Genomic DNA, 21765 nt, shown 5'->3' with positions numbered 1-21765 from the left:
GTGGTAAACATGGTCTTGTGAAAAGTGAGGAGTTTGGACAGGTTGTTCGTTTTGCTTGTCAGGAGCATCGGAGCAGGCACACGCACGCGCACGCGCCAACCACGGAAATAAACATCGTAAAGCAGACAAATAAACAAGTGCATAAGCCTGTCAGCGAAACCGTTAAATCTAGGTGATAGTCTGAATATTATGACGTCCTGAAGTTTGTTTCCCTCAAACCGACGGGTCCTGAGGGGTACTTTAAGACAACACCTCGAAGGATAGAGTGGCAGTCCGCTCTATCACAGCACACAAGTTTGGGTCTGTAGTGCCCGCTTAGAGAATGACTCCCATTTGATAAGAGGAGTCTTGGTGAGATGACCCAAAGGGATTGAGCCGTGCATGTGTATGTCTGGTTGGGTTGTGGCTGGTGTGGTTCCTCTCTGCTGGCCCTGTGTGAGGCGAGGCGAGGCAGGGGCCCAGGGCCCATCGCAGCGCGTTGCTGGGCTGGGTGAGGTCGGTCTCTCCTGGGGATAGAGTTACCGTGAAAGCCATGAGCGTGTGTAAACTAATCTATCCTCACCCAGCTTCCTGGCATAGCTCACAGTCCACAACATGTCTCTGGGCATTCGGTGTGTGTGAGCCTGTGTGTCACCAGCTGTTTGTGTGTCTTCCACCTCGAAAGAGATGGAGGAAGAACACACTTTCCCCAAAAAATAGCTCATCAAATAATCAGTGTTCATCTTTGATTGCTCAGTGAGATGAATTTTTTTTGGTAAGAATACACATACGTAAAGGCACACCCTCACACAAACACAGCCACACACACCTGTTATGCATTGCTGTTTTTACAATCTGTTGTTATGGCTGACCCAAGTTGACCTATAATGACACTAAAGTGACTTCAAAGGTACAGGCACCATTGTTGAGATGTTTTCCACTGTTGCAAGAGGTGTGTGTGGGTGTGAATGATAAACAGAGAACGAAGGTGAGAGAGAGAGAGAGAGAGAGAGAGAGAGAGAGAGAGAGAGAGAGAGAGAGAGAGAGAGAGAGAGAGAGAGAGAGAGAGAGAGGGAGAGAGAGAGAAACTCCCTTTACTGGTTATCTTATCTTTCAACCGATTGTGTTCATGCTACACAGAGTATGTCTGGCCATTGTGGTCATTCTTTCTTTTTTGGCATTACCGAGAGAGGTCATTACACTGTGGAATTCGAGCAATTCTATGGGGCAAGGGGTGTGTGTGTGTGGTGGTGGTGGGGGAAGGTGGGGGGGGGGTCAAGGCCCCCACCTGTACAGGCCTGTCTGTCGTTCCTCTGACTGACACATGGCAGCCACCCTTCCTCTTCATCAACACCGGCCTCTCCCGCGTTCTCAGTTTCAGCTCAGCCGCGTCGCATCGGGGACATCGCGAAAGAAAACACGGTGCATTTTCCATGAAGTAGTACGACAGTGACAACCTGCCGCAAACACTGGGGCTGACGTGGGCTTGAAGGACCTGTTCTCCTGCTCCCGCCCCCTGGCGCCTCGCCCCTCAATCCCCGCGCCCCGCGGCCTCCGTCTCTTCCCCAAGCCTTCGCTGGAACCATCTAGTGCTTCCCCCCCTGTCTCCTGCCCGGCCCTCGTTCCGACGTACGCCCTCCTCCCCCACACACACACACACACGCACACACCCACGCCTCCGTGGCTCCTCTGCCCTTCGGCATCTCCTCGACCCCTCTCCATGATTCTCCTGCCCTGGACCGTCTCTCCCGGGGTGAGAGGTTAAGAGTTGTCACATGGTCGGCATAGCTGCACATAATGACTGACAGGTGGACGCTAGGGCTGGCCTCTGACCCCCCGGTTTCCTAGGAGCCAGGCATTACACCACCCCCCGCTTCCAAAACACACACACACACACACAATCGCGGGTGTGCTGTCTCAAGAGATGTGAAGATGTTGCGGTCCTGTTTATCAAATCAAATCCTTTCATCCGACTTCATTGCAATTTTCTCAGGCCCTGACATAAACGGTCTGTTTTTAGTCAGAGTGGCCAAAGGCTAGATCGTTTTCCCGAACAGGAAAAATTACCGAAAGACACAGGAGTCGTCTGGGCATGTTTACGTATGTGTGTGTGCATGTGCGCGCGTTGGGATGAAAAGTTATAGTTACTGTATACATTTCTGCGTGTGGAAACCGCCTGGGGGCGACTTTGAGGTTGTAACTGGGGAGGAACCGGGATGGGCTATTTCTGGAGGATGTCGTTCCCTCTGTCTGGGCACCAACAGCTGAGCATGTGCCAATGCAAGGGCAGGACATACAATGCCTAATCCTTCGGTAATTATCTGATTCAGGTTCTGATCATCGACATCAATGCCGACCTTCAGCCCCTTCTGAGAATTGACCTGGCAACCTCTGCCTGACAACCGAAGCAGGAGATTCCACTCCGAGGGAACCACGTACGAGTATATTTATGTGTGTACAACCAGGCTTTGAAAGAGATTGTGAGGCCCGTAAAAACAAAAAAAAACGAGAGCCTTCAGTTTGACCACGCACACACACGCACACAGATGGCGTTCAGATGCGAGCAAGGCACCGTTCTGATTCTGGTCCCAGTGAAACCTCAAACCTCTAATGACTGGAGGCAGAAAGGAACCCAAACCGCTCTGACACTCTATCATCTTCTGATTGGCTGGTGGTGTCATTACCAAAGCAAACTGGGTAACCCAATCCGGTCCCTCCTCTATATCTGAAACGTTCTCCAAGTCTGAAATCAAAAAGGTAATCACGCAATCTCTTCATCTTACCAACCGGAATCGGTGTCTCCTGACCTAAATCAATGTGTGGGGGTCTAAGGCATGTTTAATGACAGGGGGCTTTGTAGCATGGTCTGAGTGGTTTTAGAGTCTGGATCGTGTGTCGTGCTTGCTTCTCTACCACACCCCTGCCCCCCCCACTTTCACCACTTGTAGTGACTAAATGCTTCTGTGTGGACTATGGTTTGGGGCTGAAAGTTTGTATCAACTACTTGGACCTGCATCACTGCTTAGATGCTCAGATTCCCATCCACCAGTAACAGCCCCCTTTGTAATGAACATCAAAGATCGTTTCGCCCCAGTCTTGACAGACAGCATTGGGTATGATGTCAGAGTACGGATGGAGCACTATGCCTAAACACTTTGGCTTGGTTTGATAGTGTCACTAACATTTGCAGTTAGTGCTTCAAATGGGGCACACTACCTTAGAACTTGGGGTATATCCATGTCTGTGAAATCCCCAAAGATGTTCCATTTACAAAAGATGAGCAAGGATTTGACAAATACGTTTGGGGATTAGATTGTTCTGACTTGGCATGCTGTCTTAGTACTGAGATGAGACACATGCTCCCTCTAGTGGTTGTACAGAGAAAAAGGAAGATTTCAGCAGAACTGAAGAGCAGGAGAATGAAAACACACACACAATGTCATTATCAATTTTTATTATATTTTTCTTGTCAAATAAATAGCACAGCCAAACACTTTGGAGAATACAAAATAGAAATGCCATTTAAAACAAGGTATCATCCAGAACGCTCTCAACTCCATCTACAACAAAACGTTTTACCCTCACTATGAATACCAATGAAAGTTCTCCTTGAAAGGAATATCGCATGGTTGGCAACTGGGTTACAGCAAAGTGACCAGCTACTTTGATCAATGAACAGTACAGAGAGGCTGCTTTACAGATCTTCCTCACGGTCTTCATCCGAGTCCTGAAAAGCAGTGCTATGCAGACCCATTTGTGACAGCAAAACAAGCCGTTTGAAGCCTTTCTTCAGAGGGTTGTTTTACTTTTACAAATGGATGGATTTAGCAGTTTTTCTTCTCCATCCTCCAAACGTGACGAGACGTTCCCCAGGCACTGATGCTGAAATGACCCTTACGTGGTCTTGACCACCCAGGTTTCAACCACGGATCGCAGGATCCCTAGAACCCACTCGCACAGCAGGCGTCCAATCACGAGTCTCCTGTCATTATGGAGAGGAACTCTTCCTGGTTGACTGTGGGAGAGAAACATCCAATTGAAGGCTCAGGACGGTAAAGAATAGAGAGCATTGAAGAATCACCGTGATTATTGAACAGCTAGCCTGGGAATTGATCAGGGGCTTGCACTGTTTATGATGTTATTAACATTATGGCAAAACGATGGTGTTTCTGTGACAGTTTGGTAAGAACAAAAGCTTCTTTGTTTATTTCAAGAACAAAACGATTTCATTTTGGGAGGTATATTTGATATCGTTGCTCAGACAGGTCCCTAGAACCTCCAGAGGAAGGTGCGGAACATCAGAAGTCTATGCGTCGAGGGGGGGGGGGGGGGCGTGTAAGACCATCACTCACTTTCTCCGTCGCCATCGGTGTCGAATTCGTCAATCATGCTGCGCAGCTCCTCGTCGCTGATGTTCTCGCCCAGCTCTCGTGCCACTCGTCTCAGGTTCCTTAAATTGATCCTGCCTGAGTCGTCGTCGTCGAACAGCTTGAAGGCCTTCATGATCTCCTCCTTAGGATCCCTTTCCAGCATTCGATCTGTCACTGGGGGGGGGGGGGGGGGGGGGGTCAACACACACAGATACTCGAGACACGTGGAGTAGGCTGAGCATTTTTGGGCTTGAGGAAAAAGTACGCCGTCTCTCCACAGAAGGCAAGAATGAGGTTTAAGCTGGAACTCACAAACCCTAAGAGCAAGGCCGTTCGTAAAAGCAACTCACCAACTTCATTGAAGTCGTCAAACGTTATTTTGCCATTTCCCTCTCTGTCGTAATCCTTCAGTATCTTCAGGACATCGACTTTTTTTACTTCAAAGCCTAGAGCACGCATTGCCACCTGCAAACCATCGTATTCAAAAATTGTACATTTAGGGTATTGAGACAATAGTTTTGTTTGATTATATGGTCGGTTGGATAAGGAAGGAATTGGATTTTTACCTTAAGTTCGTGGTAATCTATTTCCTTATCTTTATCAGTGTCGAACAGTTCGAACGCTTCTTTGATTTCATGTTTCTGCTCCTCGGTCAACTCTCTCCTCTTCTTCCTCTTCGTTTTATCGGTAGCTAGTTCGGTTCTGTAGCCGACATCAATAAGTGGCGTACAGGGTTACGGGTTAGGCTGACTTGAAAAGAGTGCCATTAGCCAGCTGGCTAACGTTACGCTAGAATGACTAGCTAACACTAGCTAGCTGTACAGACGGTACTGTACTGAAGTGAAGCTAATAATGTATAGCATTTCCATGTCTCACAAGGAGCCAAGCAAATTATGTGGTACTGTAGGTGATATATTGATTGCTTATAACCAGCCAGTCAGCTAGCATGGTACTTACCTTAAGGACAGACTCATAGCTATAACTGTACACTTGGCGACAGTGACAACTTTTTGTCTTCTGTTGCTGTTTTCGACGTTGCTGCTTTGCCAAAACCACAACAATCCACCTTCAAGCAAATCCGTTGATCCGCACCAGTGTCGATGTTTTCTATTGGGCACTGATGTTGCTGCAAAGTACTCTTTGATTGGTCACATTAGTACATGAACCTAAACGTCAAGTTTGTAGCCTATATGAGATCTACCACGTAAAATGTATCTTTGTCTATACAGTTTGGGAAATAAGAATTAATAATCTTACATTATGAAGTTTCTCATCATGATCAGACACTTGCAAAAGAGGGCGGCTAAATTCCCTTTTAGTCAAGCTGAAATGTAGTCATTCATGCCCAATAGAGGTCGTCCTAACTCAATGTGTGTGTGTCCTGCATGGTGTCCTGTCATGAAGACTATTATACTGTTTCAAGGTGAATTTCCGTAGCCTTTAATCACACCCATATGGGATTCAGAAGTGGATAGTTTGTTTCAGTTTCTTCTGTGCATACGGCCTTGGTCTGAGTATGAACAAAACACATTGACTGCAATAAATGTAACCTGGCATGTACCTTCCAGGGACCCGGCGTTCTTATGTTAGAAAATAAAGCCTAAACTGGCAACAGTTGCCTCTCAAGGAATCTTAAAATCTGATCTTTCTAAGTTGACCTATCATTTCTGTTGTGAAAAGCTATCATTGATGTATTAAGATCTTTTCTGATGCTTTATATTGATATGTTAGCTTAGTTTACTGTAGCTTATTTTTCCTATTTATTATTTTTAATTGATTGTATGTTTGAATATGATTTATTTTCTATATAGTAAGTAGCTGGCCCTGAGTACATATTTCGTTCTCATGTGTCAACATGTTCAGAATGACATATAAATAAATGAAATTAATAGAAAGTCTAACCAACTTTGAGTGGGATACAATTAAAGACAACATATAGGCTCTGGAGCAGTGGCGAAAATCTGCTATCAATTTTGGGGGGGGACAGATATATGACATTTTCTCAAGAGCAATTCCTGAGAGGGACACCACAATTACTGCTGTAACACATAGCCTACATTGTAATATGTTAAATGTATATTATTAATATTATTTAAATTGACTTATGTTTACAGTGATTTATAGGGGGGAACAAATCATATTTTTCCCAGGATGGGGGGGTCGTGTCCCCCCGGGATTTCCGCCTATGCTCTGGATGTGTCCCCATGAGTTCAGAACTAGAGGCTCATGTCTGAGATACGCGTTAGGAAGAATGAAAAAGAAACGGCTCGGTCTAACAGTGGGTGCTTGGATATCTAGACCTTGACTCTGGTTGTAAACACATAGTTGTCATTTCTAGAAACTGCCGGCAGACACTCAGCCCACACGTCTGTCTGGATCAATCACAGGTTGTGTGTGTGTATGTGTACGTGAATGCATGTGCATGAAACCATATAATCAAGTTGACACTACAGCGATAGGTTTGATTTCCTCCAGAGATTCCACGGAATTGGCCTTCAGGCGAGAAGTGTCAGACCTAGTAGCGTGGTGTCAGGGGAACAACCGGGTCATGAACATCAACAAGACACTTTGGAGATGTTTTTTGATTTCAGGACATGGTAAAAAGAACCACTCCCTGTGAGGGGGTGGAGTGAATCAACTGCTTCAGATTCCTGAAGAACACCCAAAAGCACCTCCACTTCCTGAGGTGCCTGCGGACATGGGGCATGAGCACACAGTCTCTTGTGATCGAGCGCTGGAATTCTCAATGGTGTCCTGACCGACGCCCCCTCACAGCAATACCACCGCCCAGGATAGGAAGGTCCTACGCAGAGTTGTCAAAGCAGCCCAGAAGATTGGCGTAGGCCCGCCGGCCATCATCAACCTCTACACCCCAGAGCCCTCTCCATGTCCACAGACACTTCCCACCATGACTGTCCACCCACCTACTGTCGAGGGACTCTACGTGGTGGGGCATCATGACAATGAACAGATTCCTCAACAGCTTATTGTATTCTATAAAACACAATACCATTTCTTAATTATCATGAAGAAAAGTTGCTCGTGTAGAGTAGGATTATTCAATATAGGTTTAGAAAGGCTGCCAGCCAGGGATTGTCAAGAGGAGTAGGAACAAAGACTTCCAGTGTAACTTTTTCCAAATGCCAGCAAATGCCAGTGTCACTGACAGTAATGGCAAAACACCTGTGCATACCTGTTTTAAAAGTCACGTTACTGTTAAAACAGACTTATCTCACACACCAAATTACCAGCACAGTCCACAACGTGTGCATGTGTGTGCAGATGTGTGTGGGTGGATGTGTGCTGTGACTAATACTAAGTCGCGAAGGTCGGGACTAACATCGTACATTTCATTTCGCCTGCCCTTTCTCCTTCCCTTGATTCAGTACTTCCTGTGCTCTGAGACACAATCATAACATCTAACCACCCACTTACACGAACAGGCATTCCTTCACACATACTGTACTCACACGAGCAGCATGCATACACACATTTGCTAATCAGGGGAGCCCTGATGTCTATTCTACTGAGGCAATAAGAAAGACCACAATCTCTCCTGATAACACGTCCCAGGCATTCTAAATATCTGTGTCAGAACACACACACACAAAACACACACACAAAACGCACACATCGTGTTGCTTCTTTGGCTGCATCTTTCAGTCCAGTCCAAACCGGTTTCTGTTTATCACTGGAACAGTAGCAGCTCCTGTGAAACAGCAGCCAAAACTTTTCTCATGTGACCTCTCACCGTTTGTGTGTGTGTGTTTTTGTGTGTGTGTATAGGCGGTCGCATGTGTTTGTTTCAAGAGCACAAAGGACAAAAAAAAAACACAAGAGGGAAAAGATGATTACTTGTTGGTGGGAGTCAGGTGGCTGAGCGGTTAGGGAATCGGACTGGTAATCTGAAGGTTGCCAGTTCGATTCCCAGCCGTGCCAAATGACGTTGTGTCCTTGGGAAAGGCACTTCACCCTACTTGTCTCGGGGGAATGTCCCTGTACTTACTGTAAGTCGCTCTGGATAGGAGTGTCTGCTAAATGAAAATGTAAATTACTTAACATGTGCACACATACCTGATCATGTTAGGGTGATGAATTTATACACAGCAATGTCTGTCTGTGGGTGTAAAAATGTAGTATATACACATTTCTCATTTAAGGTATGGGTCACGTGTCATTTCATATTCTGACAGTTAGTTCTTGGGTAGTTAGTCAAAAGGCCTATGAAGTGGTACTCTGTGACAGACTGGTACTTGGAGACACATTTGTGCGTATGATCAACTTTCCTGTGAGTGAATACACAGTAACTGTCAATGAAACTAATGCTTTTCTTTTCTTTTCTATATACAATACTGTGTGTCAACTGTGTCATTTATTGTTTGAATTACGTATTTGCTAAAGTGGTCATGTTTAATATTGATATATACATATTGATGCCTGTTTGTACAGTATAATGAACAGTTGCAAAAGAACATTTTGTGCAATTGGGTGACATAAGCATGCTAGGAGGGTAATGCCAAGGATGTATGGTGATAGAAAAAGAGAATTTGTTTTGATCAAATCATCTGAAAGGGTCAGTAATGGCTTCCAGGATTTTTCCAGATTACGAGAAGAATTAGGTCAGTAGTTCCTATGAACTATGTCCACCATCTGTGTGTGTGTGTGTATGCACACGCCATGGATGAGACAATGACTCCTTGTCTAGACTGGCCTTTAGACAACCACATGTACAGAGCGTTGAGAGAAATAGGAGAGAGGGGAAAGAGGGGAGGATAAAAGTGGAAGAAAGCAGCAGCTGTTGCTGGCATATAGGTCTGCAGAAGACTGAAGCACACAAATACTATAGACAGAATCGGCTGGAGAATCTCCTCAAGGCCTCAACAATACAATCTACAATACACTGTGCTTGTGTGACCTTTGGTTGATTGAGCTTTACACAGGGGAAAACACGACATCTAGAAAAAAGCGTCTTTATTTTTTATAAAAAGCAATATCATGGCAGCATTCAGATCCAAATAATGACTTAATACACAGGAAACACAACATTGGAAAACTAGTGCAAAAACCAATAAATAGAAAAATATATTGCACTCATTATCTTTGACAAGTTTGGAAGAATAACTCAATGTTTTACTAACAAGCTTGGTTAGATTTCTTTTTTAATCTGTAAACTTTATAACTTTTGTATCCTCTCCCACTCGGCCTCACCAGAGCGCAAAGCTGTTCTCCGTATCACTTCCCACTTTGCCTTAAAAAAGAAATCTGTTCTTGAGTGCACGCCTCCAAGCCGTCTCAGATACCCCCGAGATTCAGTACGCCAGTGTGCGAGGCTCATTCGCCGTGTGTCTAAACTGTGCTTTTCTCTAACAGAACCAGTCTGGTCCTTGTCTGGTCTGAGACGCGGGGACGCGGGGCAGACAGGCTTGTTAGCGAGCACATGCTCACACGTATGTGCAGGGACAAGAGAGAGAGAGCTCTTCTGGAGCTGGTGACAGAGGCCTGGCCTCACACTCCTGGGAGAGACCGAGGAGAGAGAGAGAGAGAGAGAGAGTGAGGCGATGTGGGAAGTGGGACTTGTTCGTTCTCCTCTAGTGCTCTCCTCTCCTCCTCCGTTCAGTGCATTCAAGCCTACCTCAAGAGAGCCCCCCCACCCCACCCCTCCCCCCTTCGGAAATACACACCTTTATCCATTCAAGGCTATGGTAACCACTGTGATCTAGGTAAGAGGAGAATCGACCTCGTACTTGAGCTCGACAAGTGTCGCTGAGAGCGGCCCTCATTCCGTTTGTCTGGCTTCTACTTAAGGAGTTCAATGGTGAAAAAACCAGCAGATGCATTTTTAGCATAAAGGCTTGTGGAGTTGTATATGCGCGCGTGTGTGTGTTTGTGTGGAAACGGGGAGAAAGGAATGTGCAAAACCGACTTGGAGGCAGCAAGCTACTCTGTCCAACAGTGCTGTTGGTTCCCACCTGTCCATCTTTCTAGTTCTGCACGGGAACATCACGCCATCGTGGTAGCAGAGTCCAGAGAGGGACGCGCACCCAGACGATCTCCTAACCAGAGGACAACCATCCGCGTAGGAACGCCGCGTCCTTCTCCGGTACCCCACCTGGGGCGCCTCGCTCGGTCCTCCCCCCCCCCCCGTGGGGGCGGACACGCCGGTGCCGGTTCCAACTCGGGTTCAATACGCTGCCGAAGCCGATGGCGAGGTGGGGCTGAATCGTGTCCAGCGGTGTGGGGTGTGGGGGGGGGGGGTTACGTGGGGCGGACCTGCACGCAGTCAGAGGGGCTGCTCGTCTGGGGAGCTGGTCAGCGTGAGGGGCAGGCGTCGGCTCTCCCCACCCCCTGGGTGCCACACGCCGGGTCTGGGTAGGGGTCAATCTGACGGAGAGAGGGCACCAAGTCAAACGATTGGACGGCTAGTTGGTGTGTTTCGATGGCTGTCTGCGTGTGAGCAGGAGTGCGTGTGTGCACGTCGGTGTGTGTGTGCGACTGGACGTGCTCGCGTGCACGCGCGGCGTGCGTGTCTGTGTACGTGCGTTTGGGCCCGCGTGCGTTTGGGCGGTGCTTGTGCGTGCGTGTGCCGTACCTCTGAGTACAGTGGCGGGGGCTGGTATCTAAACTCAGTGATGTAGGCCAGATGGGGTCCCTGGTCTTCGGCGCTGCCCTGGGGCCTGTCGCGGTCCTGGAGGCAGCCTCGCCTGTGGGCCTCAGACACGGCAAGGTCACTGTAACTCGGAGGAGCTGAGGAGAGAAGCGCAGAGGACATACACTTAGGAGACGGAACCGGGGGGTTTTATGGGCGAGCGCGAGCGCGCCTGCGTGCGTATTGCGTCGGAGGCATGAAGTGTTCTCATGGCGGTTGAAGGTGGGTGGTTCCCCGCGGCCCTGTGCAAGTGTCAGCGTGTGGACTTGTCCGTGTGTGAGATCACGTGAACGGGCAGGATTATGATTGTGTGCTCGTGTGTGGATGTTCGCATTGGGAGGGCTTGGGATGGGGCGTGTGTGTGTACTCTGGTGTGTCAGTGTGTGTGTGTGTGTGTGTGTGTGTGTGTGTGTGTGTGGTCGTACCCTCAGGTCTCTCGGGGAGGCCCAGCCAGCTTGAGTCACTGCACTGGCTGCTAATGCTGGAGGTGCGACTGGAGAAGCCGTGGAGGGGGATGGTTCCGATGACCAGCGGCAACGACAGAGAGAGGTTCAGCCCCCCAGGGACGTCCACATACACCTGCCAGGGTGAGGGGATGGGCGTGGGGAGGGGGGAGGGGTTAACCGAGCAGATCATAAATCATCCACATCATGGTTAGCTGGATGTATAGGGGCTACCCACTGGATGATAACACACTACCCCCCTCACCGAGACCCATCGATCGTGACTCACCACCAGGGCGTATTCTACCCGGATGATGGGGCAGTCTATGATGGACGGGGACACTGGGGGGATCTTCAGCAGCTTGCCCTCCCAGCTCTGGCTCTTGCCCTGGGGCAGGGGGTCTCCACGCACGTTGGAGACCAGTTGCTGGATCTGCTTGCCCTTCCCCTTGGCAAAGAAGGTCTGGGTCTGGTAAAGAGCTGCCTTGGGCACCACGACGCGAGAGGAGCAGTTCTCCACCTCGGCAAAGATCTGGATGGACTCCCCTGGTAGAGAGAGGAGAGGGTCGTCTGTCAGATGGGAGACTGGAAGTGGGTCGGATAGGCTCTTTTGCCGGAGCAGCTGGGGGTCAGTGGTGCCGTGTGCGTGAGAGATTCTGGCTCGTTCGAACCTGGAGTGTAGCCCTTCCTCTCGATCTTGGCACTGAGAGAGATTGGACCTGAGGCACAGAACCAGCAACAGAGGGTCTTTTCCTTAGTACCAGCCTGAGGAGCCTGTACACACACACACACACACACACACACAAAGAAAGAACGACATGAATTATCATCGTCATCCCTATTCGTTTCCCCAAAACGACCAGACTAGAGCCGCGTTCAGACCCCCCCAGGGCGACAGCTCCCGTCACTCAAGCGTTGCGTACTCCTGGCCGTCTCCTCCTTACCAGCAGCAGTGGCGTGTTGATGTCGATGTGTTCAAACACAGTGAACTCTTTCTTCACCTTCACAGGTAGCAGCCAGGCCCTATGCAGCTCTGCTCGCACCCAGTACCTCACACTCCCATGTTTCCCCTCGAAAGAGGTGGCAAGGGGCCTTGAAGAGAGGAGGAGGAGGAGGAGGAGGAGGAGGAGGAAGAAGAGGAGAAAAGAAAATATTTCCATGTGTTCATTTGTACAGTATATCGGTCTGTGTGGGAAAATGGGGTTATATGTTATGCTTGTGTGTGTGCGCCCCATTACTTACATCTGTGGTAAGTGGAAGCTAAAGGCAAACTCGTGTATGCCTGTATGGAGAACAGTAAGGCTTTCCTCTGGACTGTCCTCATCTGAAAGAAAGAACAACAAGATTCCAAATACACTGTACAGTACCATAACTGGCACATGCATACACAGATCTTCAGAGATTTGACACAAACCAGAAAGCTCATTTCGACTAAAACAAAAGTCCCTACTCAATGTTATGGCAGTTTGGAAGGAACACCAGATGTCATTTGAGCTTTGAACAGATACAGGAAGCAGGAAACGACACACACACACACACACAACACTGAATAGTTTTGTATCAAGGTATTTATTTATTTCCTGAAAAGTTAGCAGTGTGTCAACATACAAACCATACAATGTTCCAACCACATTCAGAAGTGAACTATTTTACAGGATTAAGAAACATTTCATTTAAAAATATTAGCACATTGTAACAAACGTGTTGAACTTGATTTGATGTGGAAACCTCCCACACACAAGGACACACAGACACCTTAACACATGCACACTATTACAGTGTCATATTTTTTTTTTTCTTTCATATTTTCTTGCATGCTGATTCGGCAGATGGTGAATCGTTAGAGACCCACCCAGATACCGAAAACATGACCTTCATTCACTTCCTTATGTTTACATTATCCTGCTTAAGGCTGCTTTTAGTTCAGTTTCCTGCCACATCAGCAATCTGACTATTTCTCCTTGGCTTCTTTTTGAGTGTGTGTGTGTGTTTGTTCTGCACACACACATGCTCTCCTCAGCAGCACGGCTGTCATTAACAGTCCGTGACAGTGTGCTGAATGCTGTATGTATGTAAGTTACTGGTAGCACACACACACAGACACACAGAGAGAGAGAGAGAGAGAGAGAGAGAGAGAGAGAGAGAGAGAGAGAGAGAGAGAGAGAGAGAGAGAGAGAGAGAGAGAGAGAGAGAGAGAGAGAGAGAGAGAGAGAGAGAGAGAGAGAGAGAGAGAGAGGTTACTGGTAGCACAGAGAGAGAGAGAGAGAGAGCGAGCAAGGGAGTGTGAGAGAGAGAGAGAGAGGGGGGGGGGGGAGTGGGAGAGCAGGAGCAGACTGGTATGAACCAGAAACAAGCAGCTTCCCTCAGCCGGATACTCCAGCGCAAGCATTATAACTCAGCCTCCCATTGGAGGAAACTTCACACATACATTTCAGCTCAAACTGCTATTGGTTGAAATACGGCATGGCACTTCCTTCCTCCTTATCTATACCCATGTGTTATGGGAGGATGTAGGATAAGTAGAGCTATACACACAGCACCACCGAAGGCTACAGAGTTAAGGGTAAAGTTTTACACTCATGACAGGAGAAATGCTGGTAAATAAAGACAGACAATAAGAGCAGGTTCATTCAATTTCATTTATTCATCAGCGTCCATTTTATTGTACAGACGAACCAGACAACCAAGGAACATCATTCCAACATTTTCTAATTGTACAGGCAAGGTTAAAGATTTGGCTGACACAATCTCAAGCCTTGTTCCAGCATTTCAGCGATGACTGAAAAGTCATGTTCTAGAATAAGACCAACATCGGAAGAGTCCTGATGCTGGTCATCCAGAAATACTCTTGTTTGACTCTTTAAAAGAACACAGAGGTATCTGGCTAATTGATATTTGCATGGGTCTACAGTTGTACAGAAAAAAAGGATTTTCCTATCTAAGGCAGGACTGCCTTTTCCTGAGTGATGGTAACCATCTTCTTCAGTCGGTCTTGGGGATGTCCTACTGTTGCAGATGGACGCGTCAGACTCAGAAAATGTTTCTTATGTTCCTATCTTTCAATTTCGTGTCTGTCTCGTCAAAATAGCTGGTTTTAATATTAATGAGCTGGACTCCAATTAAATGATATTGGTGATTGAGCTGTGTTAGTCTGTCTTTGTTTGAGATACTAATCACTATGTGGTCATTGCAGTCACATCGTGACAATAAGCCTCAATATGTTAACATCTTGATGTAACATATCGCTTAAGTACCATAAATTACATTAGGACATAACAAATTATTAATGTCTTTGAGTTCGAGTTCAGCCAGCAAGGGTTGCTTCAAAGGATGCTGTACCTCAGTCACTTCCTCAGAAAGCATGATGTCATTGCAGACACATAGGAGAGTTTGGACCAATCAGTGACGAGAGAGGCTTGTCTCCCCACTACCCCCCTTCTCTAAACCAGTCTCTGAACAGGTTTGAACCGCTTCTAACAAAGGGAGTAGCCTTAACTTCAGAATATCTTGACAGCCTATTTTTAACTGAAAGAAACCGTTAAAACGATCAATGTTATTAGAAATGGGTGTTCTTTTAATTTCACTAGACTTTTGTTGTTGACTGTAACTTCAAATGTGAGTTTTGGTCATACATTTAGGAGTCATTACCTAAAGTGGAAGGAAAGGATGCTCTAACAACTTCAACTGCTAATGTGTTGGACCACTCAATCAAGACGTAAAGTCACCATTTAAATAGACGAAATGAGTTAGGCCATATGACATTAATTATATTACACATTGTGTTCAGTGAATGAGAAGGACTATACCTAGACCGCTCGCATCAGCACCACTGTAGGTGCTCTTGGGGTTCACATTAGAGTTTAGATTGTCAGTTGGTGATTTCAGTTTGTTTTGTGTGCAATTACTGTACGTGTGATGCGAATACACCATTTAGTAAAAGGCAGTCCTCAACAAGTAAAATAATCAGCCCTAACCTACTGCAACAGAAATACAACTTTCCCCGAAATATATATCCTATTTCTGTGAGAATACGACAATGTTGTTGTCCCTTACCTCTCTCCTCTCCTAATAAGATGTCGTAATGGTTTAAGTATTCCACTTCTTCGGTGTAATTCTGAGTATAGGCAGTGTTGGCTCCTGCATTCCGAGACTCAGTCCACCGAACCTTTGCTACTCCTCTCGCATTGATGCTCAACGTTTTAACGCGTACCTCTCCGGTGACATCCACGATTACCCTCCCTGAGACCGAGTCGCCACCGGAGAAAACGGGCAGGTTGCTTTCATTCAAACAGTCGAAGCAGACCGCTACGGTCTTTACCTTGCCCAGCACCATGTTTTTAACAAAAACGTCTATGAATAGGAAGGAAATAAGCCTTCGACTTGCACAGCCATAAGCACCTTTCTCATAGCCAGGCTGCAAACAGGCTATGTCAGTGGATTTTTAGTTGACAAAACATAGAAGTATCTTGTGCCAGTCACCGTGGATGTAGATGGCATGTTCATCTAGGCTATGCTTCCGCAGTCTCCGGAATACAGTCTGAAAATGAAAACGAGACTCCAGCGCTTTCTTATAGGAGCTTGTGCGCAAAAACAACCTTACTGGGCATGTGCGCGCAGTAACCTACCACCCTCCGCAGGTTGTAAAACACAAAGTTCCCACAGGAAACCTTTAGTGTATTATATCCAACATCTTATCTAGCGAACAAATCATATAATAAGTATTTATTATATACTATATTAGTATATTATGTAATATAAAGTATATAATTAAATATAGTAGCCTATAAGCATGTGATGTGACAACTAGCCTATGTAAATTCGAGTGGACGAGGCCTACATCTAGATACACCACAATAAAAACTAATCGAGCTCAGAACTCATTCATTTCAACAAGAAAAACGCTAAAAAGATCAGTAGGCTAATTGAACTGCGAAGTAAACAGCGAAGGATCAAGTCAGTTGTTACAAATATAACAACAGTAACTAGTTACTGTTGTTATATTTGTTGTATAGCTTAGCCTTCACGTGTAGGCTATTTTTTGTTAACCATTTGTATCAAGTTTGTACGGCCAACAGGGACACTTGAAAATGTAGGACATTTGTTCTATGAACCAAACGTACGTAGGTTTCTGGTCACTTTTGAAAGGTTTTGGCTGAAATTGTGTTATGAGAACTGACACGCTATGCGCAGCCAGACATGTTAGTTTATTTCGGATTCTTTACTCTAATGGGCAGCAGGATCAATAAATCAAGAAATTAACGTGGAAGGCTTCAGTATATATAATACAACGTTATTCATACTCTCAAAATTCATACTCTTCTGGCCTTTAATTGCAAACATTAAACAAAGACACACAAGTGCATGTGTAGTAGTACGGTCTACTGCTTTCATTTTATGTAATTTATTCTTCCGTGTCTAGCCAATAGGTTATAATCCCTCATAGATAGGCCTACTCAGAGCAGGGTTCAAATTACGGCCGTGCTTGGGGGGGGCGGGGGGCTTGACCCCCCTAATTAAGATTTGGACCACACCAAAAGAGGTAAAAAGAACAGGGGGGGGGGGGGTAAATATTACTTTACGCCCTGGAGAATAAGTTGACCCCCGATTGTCATGTTTAATTCGCACTCTGACTCAGAGAATTACATCAGTAAAACTTGTGATAGGGAAGTGTTCTTGCAGTTCCTCAATGTGCTTTGACAATCAATCACTTTTATTCTCACTTCTTACCAGACAAGACAATGGAGAGACAGCAAAAGTAAGTACAACATGCTTTACTCAAAAGGAATCCCAATTATTATTATTTGTAAAGTATTTATTCCAGTTGCCACCTGGATTATATTGTTTCTACTTAGGGTTCCTCCTCAGTCTGCCTTCCAGAAGCTTCTGCTTCTGCTGGTGCTACTGGGTAACTCATGCGGTTGCTGTGGCCTGAGCTGGTCTCTGAGAAAATTACCCTGTAAAATCTCAATCAACCAATCACAAGTCTTCGACTGCTCAAACAGAAAGATATCCAACATACCCACAGGAATTGGCTGGAACGCCACGGACCTCACGCTCTCCGGAAACCTCATCGAGAAGATCTCCGCCGCCTCCTTTTGTAACCTTCAGAATCTAGAATTTCTAGATCTAGGATTCAACAGACCCAAATCTCCCAAGCAACCACTGAAGATAAAGAAAGACACATTCTCAGGGATGAGGAAGCTGAGAGAACTGCATCTTAACGGCAACAGCCTTCACACTGTTCCAGGGGGCCTCCCTTCTGGACTGCAGTTCCTAAACCTAAACTCCAACTTCATCACCAAGGTGAAACCAGGAGACTTCAAAGATACCCCAAACATTACGGTCCTCCATTTGGCTGCCAACTGCTACTTGGGGAGTTGTGGTAAAAAGTCCCTGAAAATTAAAAAAAAATCCTTGGTTCATTTAAGGTATCTGATGAACCTGACGCTGTCCTTCAACCGACTGAAGGCGATTCCTCGGTGCCTCCCGCTCTCCCTCCTCTCACTTAAACTCAAGCTAAATACTATTGACCGTATTCACGCTGGCGACCTGAGGAACCTGGTGAACCTGAAATTACTGGATCTGTCGGGTAACTGCCCTGTCTGCGCTAACACGCCTTTCTTCTGCCAGCCGTGTGAAACACCCAACGGAGAACTGCAGATCCACCCGAATGCCTTTGCTCCTCTTGCTCACCTGGAAGAGCTGAGGCTGTCGGGGAACTCTCTCCGAAGCGTACAGCCTTCCTGGTTTCAGAACCTAACCAGTCTACAGTACCTCTACCTCGCATTCAACTTTCTCATTGGTGACATGGCCACGGGGGACTTCCTCGCCATGTTACCACGAGTGGAGGTGATGGACCTGTCGTACAACACGGACGAATCGTATTCCCACAATTTAAACCTATCAAAGAGCTTTTCCAAACTGACCTCTCTGAAGACGTTACACTTGGAGAGCTACGTTTTTTTCCATCTCTCTGAAAACGATTTGGAGCCCCTCTACAGTTTAACCAATTTGTCCGTGTTAAATTTTGCCACCAACTTCCTCCTAAGGGCGAACCTCACTCTCTTCAACAAGTTCCACAATTTAAACGTTGTAGACTTGTCGGAAAATCGACTGTCCTTCCAGTCTCCGAGTGCCGATGCTTTGTCTGCGTGCGAGTCTGGCTGTAAATCGAACTCAGTAAGACGCCGGTTTCACCCTTACATTCACAAAGACCAACTCTACCGCCGGTTCCCTCCCAGCATTAAACCAGAGTGCTCTGCATATGGGCCCGTGCTGGACTTAAGCAGAAACAACATCATAAGCATCGACCCAGAAGCATTACAGGGACTAGAAAACACCGCCTGTCTCAACCTCTCCTTTAACTTTATCGGGGACATGTTCAATGGTAGTCAGTTCTTACATTTCCCAAGACTGAAGTACTTGGACATCTCCTATAACAAGCTGTACATGCGCGACAGGGATGCCTTTAGGGAACTTCCAGAGCTGGAAGTGCTGGATCTGACTGGTAATGCCCACTACTTTCTGATGAGTGGTCTTAACCACAGCCTGAATTTCCTGGACCTCCTGCCCTCTCTGAAAACCCTGAACCTGAGCTGGAACGAGATCAGCACCCTCACAGACAAGCAAATGTCCAGTAAGTCTCTTCAGGAGCTCAACTTCAGAGCCAACCGATTACACATCATGTGGAAAAGGAAGGGCTATTACAATCTGTTTCAAAACTTAACCAACCTGACCACCTTGGATTTGTCCCTCAACAAGCTTTCCCATATCCCTAAAATGGTGTATGACTACCTACCCAAGACTCTTAGACGGCTTAGTCTGAGTGGGAACCGGATGAAGGCCTTCAGGTGGAACATGCTCCAACAACAACTGTACTTAGAAGAACTGGACTTGAGTTTGAACCATCTTGAGTTTGTTGTGGAGAACTTGTCAAACTCGTCTTTGAGGCGGCTGGATTTGAGCCACAACCGGATTTCACAGCTGGCCCCTGGTTTCCTTAAACAAGCCGGGAGCCTCTGGGATCTTGATCTGAGCAGCAACAAGCTCCAGCTCATCAACCAGACTACATTCAAGTGGGATAGTGAGAACTACCTCGGCCGGCTGTCCCTGTACAACAACCCCTGGCGCTGCACCTGCGACCTGCTATACTTCCACCTGTGGATGAGGGAGAATGATGTGGAGCTCCCTCTACTGGCCACTAGTGTGACCTGCCACTTTCCCCAAGAGATGAGGGGCAAGTCTGTGTTGACGTACGACATACAGGCCTGTGTTAGCGACGACAAAGCAATGGCCATCTTTATCGTCACGTCTTTTCACATCATTCTGCTTCTGTTTGCGTCCGTCACGGCGCGTCTGTTCTACTGGGACCTGGCCTACGTACTCGAGTACGCTCTGGCCAAGCTCAAGCATCGGCGCCTGCCGTCGCCGGGCTACGCCTACGACGCCTTCGTCATGTACGACACCAAAGACCCACTGGCGTCCGACTGGGTCCTCAACCGCCTGAGGGTGGAGCTGGAGGAGCGAGGCGAGAGAGTGCGCCCCCTCTGCCTGGAGGAACGAGACTGGCAGCCGGGCGCGCCCGTCCTGGAGAACCTGTCGGCCAGCGTGCAGAGGAGCAGGAAGACGGTGTTGGTGATCACCGAGGGCTTCCTCTCGCACGGCGTCGTCCGCATGGCCGCCCTGCTGGTGCAGCAGCGCCTGGTGGAGGAGGGCGTGGACGCCCTGGTGCTGGTGCTGCTGCAGCCCGGCGTCCTGCGGCGCTCACGGATCCTCCACCTCCGCCGGCGTCTGTGCCGGCGCAGCGTCCTGGAGTGGCCCAGGCCGGCGCACCCGGCGGCCCAGCGCTGGTTCTGGCACCGGCTGCGGAGGGTCATTCACCAGGACCGCAGGGCCACTCACGCTCAGCTGCACGGGACCTACTTCACAGGGCAGTGATGTCACAAAGGCGAGAGGGCCGGAGATAGGTCAGACTGTGATTGCACCCACTATGGGGGTTCCCCACCACTGTCGTTAGAACAATATAACTAACAGGCCTTAATAATAAATAAATAAAAACATTTCATTGGTTTGGTATTTATACTGTGTGTGGGTCTACCATTACAGACATTCCTTCATTTGCAAGCATTATTACATTCAAATTCATAGAATTATTTCAATAATTCATATTACAATAAAAACATACTAGAACAGCAACATAGCACAGAATGATAAACTGAAATGATTGCACCCTTGATGTTACTGTGCAATTATGTCTTGTGGTTTCAGAACCTGTACTTCCCATGTAGTTATGGGTGATTGAGACTTAAAACATTTTCATATCACCTTTAAGATACCGAAATATCTAAATCAAATTATCTGTGTGAAACTGAAAGAGGAAGTAAACCACATTATACCGACAGCACTTCCAGTAAAATCATGACTTAGCCACATCTCAGCCAATAGACGTGTGATACATATACATGTAAACTTACCACATAACACAAATGCACTTACACACAGGTTCAGATTCATGCGAGTCACGTTGAAAGGACGGAACATGCATTCTCACTGCAGGATAAAAACTTGGCTTTAAACAGTGACATCAAAATCAGTGATATATGGTGACCATATGGATCCCATATCGAGTTGGGTATATGTAACGAATATAGGCTATAATGTTTGATACGAGATTAGATAAATAAATACAAAATAAGACTATCTGGCGCCACCTGTTGGTCTGACTGAAATACATAAACATTGCAGCCACAAGAGGCATTCAAGTCCACTGAAATGCATTGACTGCTTATTAAAATATTGAAGCAAGCCCATCCCTGCTTCCTCTAAAGTAGGTTTTGATTGAGAACAGCTGTAAAAAGCTCAATGCATTAAAAACTGTCAGACAACTTGCAGAGATTCAGGCAACATACACGGTACATACAGTACATGCTCTTTCTTATACAGGACATAAATACATATGTAGCAAGCAAACATCATTAACATTCGATACTGAGACTCATGGTCACAGTTTAGTCCATAGATATAGGCCCTGGGGATTCTGGGAACTCCTTGGAGGCTGTGAGGGCCCCTGCAGTCTGGAAGGGCCTCTGTGAGGAAGGTGTTGATCCATCCAGAAGTGAGCACTTAAATCCACCAAAGATTTGACTCGTTTCCTGTCAAATTCATTTGTGAGTAAAGCGAAAATATTCCTGTGTGTGTGTGGGTGTGTACTTCATTTGAGGAAAAGCTACTTTCAAGTAAACTACATTGACTGTTACCAGTTATCATATTTTAACCCTTGTGTTATCTTCGGGTCATTCTGACCCATCAGTCATTGTGACCCACTGTC

The 21765-nt window shown here is 46.7% G+C and overlaps 4 protein-coding genes across 4 annotated transcripts in view; 1 reads left to right on the top strand and 3 right to left on the bottom strand.

Annotated features, from left to right (window-relative positions):
- Positions 1-3416: 3416 nt before the first annotated feature.
- Positions 3417-5466, bottom strand: cetn3 (centrin 3). The gene is made up of 5 exons (XM_062484062.1): positions 5307-5466; positions 4916-5051; positions 4700-4814; positions 4332-4523; positions 3417-3994 (listed from the first exon to the last, which is right to left on the bottom strand). Exons 1-5 carry the CDS (start codon positions 5321-5323, stop codon positions 3951-3953), a joined length of 504 nt encoding a protein of 167 aa, XP_062340046.1. The 5' UTR covers positions 5324-5466; the 3' UTR covers positions 3417-3950.
- A 3845-nt stretch (positions 5467-9311) lies between these two features.
- Positions 9312-16025, bottom strand: arrdc3b (arrestin domain containing 3b). The gene is made up of 8 exons (XM_062484183.1): positions 15492-16025; positions 12681-12762; positions 12383-12530; positions 12110-12212; positions 11728-11984; positions 11421-11574; positions 10939-11093; positions 9312-10730 (listed from the first exon to the last, which is right to left on the bottom strand). The coding sequence occupies exons 1-8, from the start codon at positions 15769-15771 to the stop codon at positions 10659-10661; spliced, it is 1251 nt and encodes a 416-aa protein (XP_062340167.1). The 5' UTR covers positions 15772-16025; the 3' UTR covers positions 9312-10658.
- Positions 16026-17172: 1147 nt separating this feature from the next.
- On the top strand, positions 17173-20484 carry tlr8b (toll-like receptor 8b). The gene has a single exon (XM_062484499.1). The coding sequence runs from the start codon at positions 17205-17207 to the stop codon at positions 20373-20375; it is 3171 nt and encodes a 1056-aa protein (XP_062340483.1). The 5' UTR covers positions 17173-17204; the 3' UTR covers positions 20376-20484.
- A 961-nt stretch (positions 20485-21445) lies between these two features.
- Positions 21446-21765, bottom strand: part of mctp1b (multiple C2 domains, transmembrane 1b) — a 13995-nt gene continuing 13675 nt past the window's right edge. Inside the window, 1 exon segment of the mRNA XM_062484827.1 lies at positions 21446-21504. Coding sequence (XP_062340811.1) covers positions 21446-21504 — 59 coding nt within the window.

This window comes from Osmerus eperlanus, chromosome 18, assembly GCF_963692335.1.
Source record: "Osmerus eperlanus chromosome 18, fOsmEpe2.1, whole genome shotgun sequence".
Taxonomy (NCBI): domain Eukaryota; kingdom Metazoa; phylum Chordata; class Actinopteri; order Osmeriformes; family Osmeridae; genus Osmerus; species Osmerus eperlanus.
Note: the sequence above shows the minus strand (reverse complement) of the source record. Positions and strands in the feature narration are given on the sequence as shown.

Excerpts from the sequence above, each read along its gene's own strand:
- cetn3 (XM_062484062.1), bottom strand. Across the intron at positions 4,815-4,915 it reads TAGATTACCACGAACTTAAG|GTGGCAATGCGTGCTCTAGG; the intron begins GTAAAAATCCAA and ends GATGGTTTGCAG. Across the intron at positions 4,524-4,699 it reads TGACGACTTCAATGAAGTTG|TGACAGATCGAATGCTGGAA; the intron begins GTGAGTTGCTTT and ends CCCCCCCCCCAG.
- arrdc3b (XM_062484183.1), bottom strand. The coding sequence starts at position 15,771 with ATGGTGCTGGGCAAGGTAAAGACCGTAGCGGTCTGCTTCGACTGTTTG. Across the intron at positions 11,575-11,727 it reads GGGTAGAATACGCCCTGGTG|GTGTATGTGGACGTCCCTGG; the intron begins GTGAGTCACGAT and ends TCACCCTGGCAG. Across the intron at positions 11,094-11,420 it reads CCTCCCCGAGAGACCTGAGG|CTCCTCCGAGTTACAGTGAC; the intron begins GTACGACCACAC and ends TTCTCTCCTCAG.
- tlr8b (XM_062484499.1), top strand. The coding sequence starts at position 17,205 with ATGCTTTACTCAAAAGGAATCCCAATTATTATTATTTGTAAAGTATTT.